This window comes from Aplysia californica, unplaced genomic scaffold (genome assembly GCF_000002075.1).
Source record: "Aplysia californica isolate F4 #8 unplaced genomic scaffold, AplCal3.0 scaffold00664, whole genome shotgun sequence".
In the NCBI taxonomy this organism is placed as follows: Eukaryota; Metazoa; Mollusca; class Gastropoda; order Aplysiida; family Aplysiidae; genus Aplysia; species Aplysia californica.
This window is the reverse complement of record NW_004797934.1, coordinates 14,366-24,749: the sequence shown is the minus strand read 5'-3', so window position 1 is coordinate 24,749 and position 10,384 is coordinate 14,366. Positions and strand designations below refer to the sequence as shown.

Here is a 10,384-nt window from a genome sequence, read left to right as displayed (position 1 = left end):
TGGACATAGACACATCAAATTTATCAGGTTGAATTTATACAATTCTTTAGTACGAAATGATAAAAGATGTGTAAAGGTGTAGAATATGGCATCAATTGAAAATCTACAAATCTAACCCCACGTTATGATTTTCGGTCAATATCTTAATTTGTGAGGCCGCAAGGTGAAATCAGGCGCTCATTAAAATAATGGGTTTTTTTTGGTTAAACGGCAATTTTCTGGCCATTAAATATTGGGGGGGGGGGGGGCTCAGCACCTTTTATGTCTATTTAAAAAAAACATCTGTATATAGAATTTACTGAAAAACGTTGATCAAAGGCACAAATAATGTAAATTTCCAAAATTTCCATTTTCCTAGGACACTCAGAACTTGGAATTAACAAAACTTTGGCAGCCATTTTCTCGCTAATTTTACCTCCACACATGGCGATCCCCACCTCTTTTGAATTCTTGATAGATAGGGTTCCCCCCCCCCACTGCAGGACAATTGAATAAGGTTTGAGAGGAAACTAATAACTCCACACGCCCCAAGAAATGAGCATAAAGCACACCTCATGTTTTGATTTCACCATGTCGTGACACACCATTTACTAATTGCAAGAGATACCTCATTTTGTCAGCACGCCTGTCACAAATGCCAATATCCTGGTATGGCCAGTGCATTAATTAAAGCATTTTGTCAGCACGCCTGTCACAAATGCCAATATCCTGGTATGGCCAGTGCATTAATTAAAGGCTATCTCTCTTATAAATATATCACAGCAGATGTCCACAGAGGACTCATCACGCTGATTGTTGGGACAACACACACATGCACTTTGCCAACTTTAAATTACAGATTATACGGCTTTTGTAGCTAGAGAGCACAATTCAACTAACTTAATGCTGCATACAGTGTAATCTGTACCATTCCTCGTGCACTGAATCCAATGTTTGCATCAGACAATATGACAGCAAAAAGGTGTCAATACAATAAATAAATCAACGGCAACATGGGAGTGAGTATGTGTGTGTTTGGGTGAATGGATGAGTGCATATTTGTGTGTGTGTGTGTGTGTGTGTGTGTGTGAGAGTGTTTGTGTACGCGTGTGCGAGTGTTTGCGCACACGCGCGTGTGTGGGTTTTTTTTTTTTGGGGGGGGGGGGGGTGAGGAATGAAATGAAGCAATATATAGTTGCCATGACTTTGGAACATAAGCAAACTTAACAACGTTAATATGCCAGCTAAGCAGATCAGATCTTTTTGGGGGGGAAGGGTGAGTGAGAACTGGGCTGCTAATCTACTACAGACTCCAGTCGTCTATCAGCAGCTAACTAATAACACATTGTAGAACACAGTAAAGTGACACGACATGCAACGAAATAACTGCAAAGTACAACAATAGATTTTTAAAAGCAAATGTGCAAATGGTACAACAACCAATGTGTTGGAAGTTTTTTTCCCCAAGCACCAACAGTGGTTTCACTGCCCTTGTGACTACATACCAACAGGCTGTGGCCACAAACTAATTCAACATACATACATTATGACGATCTCCATTCACATCTCTCATCACGCAACTAATCAAAGTTCCAAAAACCAACATGACATCAACCAGAGAACAGCACATTTGTCATAACATTATTTTGGCATGTAGACATTTAGTGAACACGAGTTTAGGTCGAAAGAAGACAGCCAGGCTCCATTTGATGTCAGGGGTGCATCATACTTTGCCAGACTAGACAGCAGCAGTGGTGGTTGGTGGAGACGGGGGGGAGACGTTCGTCTCAACGCTGATTCAAGGTCAATAATTAGGACCACGATCACTTGTATCTGAAATAATTTTCAAAAAGTTTTTGTTTGTTTTAATAAGTGTTTTACGGCACTTGCAACACAATAAGATCATATAAGTGCCAAAGATTAGAGGTGTTGCTAGAGAGTAACAAACACAAAAAAGAAGGAGGGGAGATAAAGACAATAGAAGTTTGATAGGAAAGAAGAAGCAAACCACACCACAGCACCCGCAAACCACCAACAAAAAGTTTTTGTTAGGATCACAAATAAAAACTTGATAACATCATCATTGTACTATATACAAAACTGTCACACCTCTAATTACAGCAAACTAGTTTTGATTTAGTTTGGGTAGAGCTTTAAGGCATGTGCAACAAAATTAGGTCAAATGTATGTGCCAAATGATTAGAGACGTTTCAAGAGAGTAACAAACACTAAAAAGGAGGAGGAGAGAGCAAGATTAGTAAAGTATCAAAACAAAAGAAAGAAAGAGGAGAGATAAGGACAATAGCTGTTTGATAAGAAAGAAGGGGAAATACTTGAGCCAAAAAAAAAGTAACAGAAACAACGGAGGAAAAGAAAAGAAGTAGGAACTACCAGTGGAACGTTTTGACCACCTGCAAAAATCAAATCTTTTGTAATAAAAATGTAAAAACTTTAAAGTTACATTCAGTCCTCTGTGTACTGCAAACTAAAGGACCCCGAGAGGCTGGCATTATCAACTATTTCAAAGATTGTCATGAAAATAAGTCTAGTTTGTGGTATATAGAGGACTGACTGTTTCACAATGATGATCCCTTGGGGGTCAAACACTGTTCCCACTGACTTAAATTTAAAATGAAGATGTAATCGCTTTCACGGAAAGAATGATGCGACGGGCAGTGCAAGTCCACAAATTTTCGCTGCTTGGTTAATCAGCTGCATGCTTTCATTCAGAAAACTAAGATCAGAAATGCAGGATCTTAGCCAAATATATTCCGTCAGAGCTGGACCTTAGGGATGACTTTTGTAAACTTTAAATTGTTTTCTTAAAACAGCTGGATCACAAGCAAAGAGTGGTCATAAGCAGAGACTACTGTATGAAAAAGTCGAATAGAAGTTCACAGTGGACTTCAGCTTTATGTGTAGGTAAAGAGAGCAAATCCATGTCACAACCATTGTTTAGTGTTGGGAAAAAGACAGACAAAGACAAAGAAAACAGGGATGTGGAGAAAAAGAAATACCTACAAACCTATAATAAGTGAGGCCCTCCAACCAGCCAGAGATTACAGTGAGGCAGCTTTATGCAAACAGTCACATTTGATAAGTAAGCAAAACATAAGAAGTAGACGGAGAAGAACACATGACAAGGTACAACAGCCACCTGCTGCATATAGGTGCTATTTTACCCAACAGAAAACAGGACGATCTTGGCGACAAATCAAAGTAGTGATGCTGCCCTTCCAGGAAACAGGAATGTAAATCACTACATGAAACTCCGGTGTGTGGAGTAGTGAATAAAGTTTATCTCAATGAAACAGAAGATATGATTGAGGGGAGAGGCATTCTGTGACTCAAAATGAAAAATGTTTTAACAATGAAGGCTTTATGAAAACACACAGATAGACAGAATGGGTAAAAGTAACCCTCCCCTGCCCCTATCCTTGCATATCACAGCTATCTCAGAGCACCATTTCTAATCCTGATAGATAACTGTGATTGTAAGACATAGGTCAAGCTGCATCAAATGGGTGTCCAACTTTACTGTTACCAGAGTGTACAACCACTTACCTGAGCTTCCCAGAGCATGTTCCGTCATGCTGATGCACAGAGAATCAAGACGTGCGTTGATCTCAGTGTCATTAGCGTTCTCACAACCTTGCATTGGAAGAGACATGGGTCTGTTGGTTGGGGCAGAGTGAGTTCTGGAGATGGGCTGTTTGGTTTGCTGGAGAGAGAAAAAAAATCATTACTACGTTTTGTACATGGCTCCTAGGTTTAGTAAGAGTTTGAAGGCACTTGCAACACAATTAGGTCATATAAAACAGGCCATGGAAAAACACTTTCCACCTTTTTCTGACAGATTTTACTGGGTCGGGTAGTTGGCCCTCCGCAAACTGGCACTTTTTGGGTGACCAGACCTATGCACCTTTAGTCGTCTCTTATGGCACGCAGTATCACGGCATGTGTATTCTTTGCTCCCTCAGAGTAAAACTATGGTGCCCCCCATCTGCAGGGGGTTTGATTTACATGTTGGGGGTGGTTTTTATCGAGTGCTTCTATCAGTCAGCTGTATCTTTCTCAGCTCACTTTAGACCTGGGTTAAAGCAAATCCGCCTCCAAAATGATCTACAAGGTGACGATAGGGAAAAAAATGTAAGACAGACACACACGCAGAAATAAATCAAAGATAGAAGAAGTAGGACCTACCGGTGATGCCCTCTACCCATCCACATATCCACCTTGGACCAATACGAGTCTTTATACATATCCACATCTACAATTTGAACAAATAGAAGCCTTTTTTCCTTATTATCTTAATGCAAAACCTGGACATCAAGTAAAAATGATGAACCTGTATTTCCACTCACCTCTAACAGCCCTGGTTTATTGAGAAAGGCGGTGTTCAAGGAATTATTGCGTTGCACCGGCATATGTCCGCCACCAGAGCCCCCTCCCAAAATGGATCGCTTCGAACCAAAGCTCCACTGTTGCATGCTGGGATGTTGCTGGTGGTGGCCTACAGACTGCGGCACAGGGATACGACCCGCTCGTGGGATGATGCGGCCCCCAAGTGAATTTCCTACGTGGAATGTATTGGCGAAACTGGGGGAGAAAAAAGAGGCATCATGTCCATTTGATTAACATAACTGCAATTAGTGTAAAGTTATTCTATAATTCATATGATTACATATGCATAATGTTCATTTCATTAATAAGTTCATGCATTATGTTTTAATAGCCACATATTCCAAGATAGAAGGGATCTTTACATCAGTCTTATGTTACAAGGGCCGTCTTCTACCCTTCTTTCTTATATATACATTAACATAAGATGACATATTTAATTCAAGTTTTGAAAATAACAAACTTAAAAAACCTGCAGAGGACTTCTTCTCTTCCCTTAATACATATTTACTCCTGTTCTTAGAGAAACACCTCTGCTATCACTACTGCGGAGAAAAGGTAACACCTGAAAAGCACATTATACCAGGACAATGAGAATACATGCCAGGACATATTCTGGTGCACCTCTGATAATGTTCTCTCCCCCCCCCCACTTTATTTTTTCTTCATGAAGCTCAACCAAAAGCCTTAGCAAATGGGAATCGTCTGTATGCAGGTGACACCAAAAAGCATAACCATTACACCACAGACCACCGGGATTGTTTTTTTTCTCTCCTCCAAAGTCAGAAAAATGTACAGAGACAATGTTGCTAAGTAGCATACCTTCTGCGGGGTCTGTCTCCATATCTTTGTGGAGATGGTTGCCAGATCTTTTGAGCTGACTGTTTCCAAGATTGTAAAAGTTTCTTCTGACGATCAGAGAATGCCTGTACCAAGGAAGAAATGGTATTTATGACCGTTAGCTTGTCTGAGCAAAGAGAAGCAGATTGAAACAATAATGACCATTTCGTGTAGGGAAAAAGGTAGGGTTTTTTTAGTGTTTTTTTCCTTCTTATATAGCTTCAAACTAGAGTATCTGAGACACAAGGGGGAACGTTCAAGCAAAAAAAACATTACAAATTTGAACAGGAAAATTACAGATGAAAGTTAAAAAGAGGTGGAGTCACCGGGAGTTGACAGTCACACAGTTAGACTACAGGGGATCCTAATGTAAGAAAGCAGAGAAAAGAGCAGCACATCGACTCAATAATACCGTCATTTAATGGTGGGGAAAAGATGGACAGAAATAATACAAGGAAAGACCAGAAGTAGGAAAACATGGGTGATAAAACTTCAAGGAGACCATAAAAGAACATCTGCCAGCTAAACAACCTCTTACAGGGCTATTCAAAACGCATCTAAAATGACAGACATTTCACATCTCCACTAAATCTAGACAATTTAATTTTTTAAAAAACAAATGAATAAACAAATAAAATAAAATAAAATAAAATAATTTTTTTTTAAAAGAGTGCTCTCTAAAGAGTCCCTATCTACTGAACGATTGGACAAATTCCACACAAAATGGCTGAATACCCTTAGAACACATATATATATACACAGTCGGCAGTTTGGGATTTTTCAATTTTTAGTTGCAAATGTTTATATGTAACCCCATTCAACACTGAACTTCCTCATCGATGGTCTTTCTAGTGGGTTTTTAGAATTCTCTTTCTACATGACCTAGCCTTTCAAAAACCTTTAAAATTAGGGGCATTAGACAATTGACAAAGCAGTAACACTCAAAGAGTAAGCATCAAAGATGTTACTGATAATCACAACAGCAACCATTTATTCAAACACCTCGAATATATTCAACACTAAAAAAACAACAACCAGCAACTGATATTCATCGAGAACTTTAAAAGGAATGGATGACTGCCTCAGATTTTACCTGTCCAGAAGGGGGCAAACTCTGTTCCACACAAAAGCAAGCATGTTTAAACATTTCATTTGAACAACTAGATATTTTTCTGAAAGGGTTACAGTAATGTGTCCCCATTCTCTGATCTGCTTGACCTAATAATATGCAACAGCCAGAGTCACTGTGTGTGTGTGTGTGTGTGTGTGTGTGTGTGTGTGTGTGTGTGTGTGTGTGTGTGCGCGCGTGCTTGCGTGCGTGTGCGCGCGCATGCGTGGGTGTGAGTGTGCATGCGTGTGTGCGTGTGTGCCTGTGTGTGTGGGTGTGCATGTGTGTATGCATGTGTGCGCGATATTCCTGAAATCATAGTGCATGACGCACTGCAAACTAAAACATAAAATGAGCTTTCCCCAGACATTCACACACCTGGGCCAAAACATTCTTTGTCAAGAAAGATCAAACCCCCTTTGAAAGACTTCCCATAAATAGTAACGAATAAACTAAATAGCCTGTTAAAACCCTTCATGGTTTAAAACAAAATGGACAGCGATTCACACAGTTTAAAGAGTTCAAAAAGGAGATTTCAGGTCGAACATCTTTCAAAACAATAAACTTACTTCATGGTTCAGGCACTTGTCTATAAGTTGAAGATAAATTTTAAAGCACTCATCATCTGGACGGCTTGCTACCAGCAGTTGTGTACAAACTGAAAACAAGAAAATAGAGAAATTTTTTTTCTAATGCTTTGAGTGGTTATGCACTCATAAAATGTTTTTTAAAATGAAATTATGGTTTTGCACTCATAAAATGTTTTTTTATGAGTTTAGGAAAACTTGGTGTGTGATTGTGTGTATGTGTGTGTGTGTGTGTGTGTGCGTGCGTGCGTGCATGCGAGTGCATATGTGTGTGTGTGCGTGTGCGCTTGCCTAATTTAAAACTGTACAGGGAAATAGCAAGTCAAATTCCTGAACAATCTATGACTGTAACAATTTATTTCTCCACATTCCACAGAAGTAAACATTTTTAGTGGGTGGTTGGCGGGTGCTCTGGTGTGGTTTGCTCCTTCTTTCCTATCAAACATCTATCGTCCTTTTCTCCCCTCCTTCTTTTTTGTGTTTGTTACTCTCTTGTAACACCTCTAATCTTCTGGCGCTCATATGACCTTATGCAGTTGCGAGTGCCGTAAAACTCTTACTAAAACTTAAAAAAAACAAAAACATTTTTAACGAGACTTAAGCATGTCGGACCCATCTAAAATACCTTTGCCCATCAGGCGACAAAACTGGGCGGGTAGATCTCCTTCTAAGACTTCATCAGCAGAAGGTGACTGAGGCAATGACGAGGTGGTGGATGAAGATGAGGATGACGAGGTTGTGCGATAGGCAGGGTTATTGGACGTGAGAGAGGACTGGGCGGGGTTGAAGGCCTTGATTGGGGTGTTTAGCATCTCCTTCATCTTCCCCAAGGCAGAATTGATGGACCCACCCTCATCAACAATGTTCTGAGGAATGGAACACAGACTTATCATTATCCTCAGACACGCACAAAAGTATAGTCACAAAACTGTGGCTTTAAAAAAGGCGTTAATAATGCTAACTAACCATAACCACATATTCACACAGGAATTTCAATTATCAACCCCCAGCAAATGACTTATTTCCGAGAACGCAAGAACAGACAAGTAAAGAAAACCATTAATACCAAATGCAGTGAAGTTACTGAACATACAGTGCTACAAATACATGAGAGAGAGAAAGAGAGAGAGAGAGAGAGAGAGAGAGAGAGAGAGAGAGAGAGAGAGAGAGAAAGAGAAAGAGAAAGAAACAAACAGACTGACAGACAGACGCACAAACCCACCGACACACAACATGCATATTAATTGTCAGCCAAGTAGTTTTTATCCGTTACCGCTGTTATCACAATTATATCCCGAATGTGCTAACAGAAAACCTCTCTTCTAAGTCTTAGTAATATTCTGTCATGTTTAGTACCACTCCAAAAAATTCTACTAAACTCTCTAATGACGTCATCAATTCTCGCGTACTCTCGACAACAACCTCTCAAACGCCACAGACTCCACACAGCCATCAACGAAAATTACTACTGGCACTTGCACCTTGTGGGACCTCAAGGGTGGAGAGGGCGGGGCTTACAGAGGGCCGAGAGGCGCTGGAGAGTGTCACTCATCAGGGTAAGCACCTGTCAATCAGCGTGTTCGTGCAGGGGGGTGGGGTGTCAAAAGATACTCTCAGAATGAGGCTGGTTTTGGAGGGGACTTTCTTTATTAAGCGCGTGTGGAGGCTGAAATGGTGAGGTCAGATGGAGGGATACATGTATTTGCATGATCGGGTCGGGTCGGCTCGGTGTGTCGGACTGACCGATTAATAATTATGTATTACGAACGAATTCAACTAGATTCGATTGTAACCTTGAAAATCAAACACGTTTTAGTTTAGTTTGTTTAGTTTTAGTAAGGTTTTACGGCGCTCGCAACTGCATAAGGTCAAACAAGTGCCAAGGGGTGGATGTCAATAGAGAAGATCAAACGGGGAATCAGATTTACTCTGCTCATCTCTCTAGCTTCAATGGCATAAAGTCTGCTTCAACTATCAAGGCACCCCGGAAATAGCAGTTCACAAGAGAGTGACAAACATACCAAAGAAGTAGAGGAAAAATGACGATAATAAGAATGAGGAAATAAAAAGCAGCGGTTCCCCCTATGTTGTTCCGGTACAGTAAGACGCTTTAGTCAGTTTATTTTTCAAGGTCGCGAGTCGAATCGGTCGTACTGTGCCAAAATGGAAGCTTTTATCCAATGCATGAAGGAAAATCTTACTGCAGGCCCCGACTCAATCCGACCAATCCGACAGGCAGTGTGCACAGGCTATAACTAAGCTTTCTGCCCAATACTGCTAGCTGATGATGGAGAAGAGAGGTGCTGGGGATGTTGTTATCTTTCTGACACTGCGCGTCTGGGTTGGAGATTATGTCCAAGATTATAAGTCTTCCGACTTCGGGTTCTGATTTTACACACCCAACAGCGGACTGTGGGAATATCAAGGCGGATATAAATAAACAGTTCGTTCTTCCCTCAGTGAAGGTTCGCAACTCCCCCCATGTTTGTCTGGTGCAACTCTTACGTCACAACCTGTCTGTTCAAGGGCTGGGATTCTTTTCTTAATACTTTCTAGGGTTTCTAGATTGGTTAACAGTTACAGACGGTTTGGTCCAGCAAAAGTTACGACAGATCCGGCCTCCACCTCGCCCCCCCCCCCCCAAACCTCACCAGTCCATAATACACGACATGTACGTATCATACTGATGAACCCGTCTTCAAAATGGACTATCAACGTCCAGAACGATGATTAAAACAAAACTTATGAAAAAACCAACAACCCCAAAACAAGAACAACCGGACTGGGGTGGAATCTTGAGCAATTGTGATGTAATTGTACGTATGCTACCCCCCCCCTCACAAATTAAAAGAGATCAATGGGACGACAGATTAGATCTTATAGTGGAGTGGCGTCTGTGCCTAGTGGTTAGGCTATCGGACTCGTAATCGTGAGAATGCAGGTTCGGGGGTTCGAGCCTCAGCTCGATCCGACGTCGTGTCCTTGGGAAAGGCGCCTTACACGGATTTCCCACTTGGCTCGGTCCTATCGGAGATGAATGTTAAACCAGGAGGTCCCGCCTCTTAAATAACCTAACAGTGTTGATAGGGGCGTTAAACCTATACCATTTCACCATTTTTAGATATATAGTGCCACTGTATACAAACTGGGAAACTCAGTTTATTATTTTTAAAGTCCCCTCACGGGAATCGAACTGTGTGTCACTTCGAAGTATTCAACCGCAACACTAGATATGTCGATGGAATTCTGATTGAGATCGAATGTCTCAAAGCTAACAGGAAGAGGATTGCGATTTGAAAAGAAAAAAAAAAGGAAAATCAGAACAAAAAGGACCGTGGATTTTTAAAATACTCTCTCTCTCTCTCTCTCTCTCTCTCTCTCTCTCTCTCTCTCTCTCTCACTCTCTCTCTCTCTCACTCACTCTCTCTCTTTCCCTCCCTCCCTCTCTCTCTCATTCTCTCTCTCTCTC

At 41.0% G+C, this 10,384-nt stretch overlaps 1 protein-coding gene across 1 annotated transcript in view; it reads right to left on the bottom strand.

Moving 5' to 3' along the window:
- Positions 1–1,121: 1,121 nt before the first annotated feature.
- LOC101850204 (protein Smaug homolog 1) overlaps positions 1,122–10,384 on the bottom strand; it is a gene marked incomplete at its 5' end in the record, with an annotated part of 9,528 nt that continues 265 nt past the window's right edge. Inside the window, 6 exon segments of the mRNA XM_005108147.3 lie at positions 1,122–1,812; positions 3,544–3,700; positions 4,344–4,578; positions 5,203–5,306; positions 6,898–6,986; positions 7,541–7,781. Coding sequence (XP_005108204.2) covers positions 1,784–1,812; positions 3,544–3,700; positions 4,344–4,578; positions 5,203–5,306; positions 6,898–6,986; positions 7,541–7,781 — 855 coding nt within the window.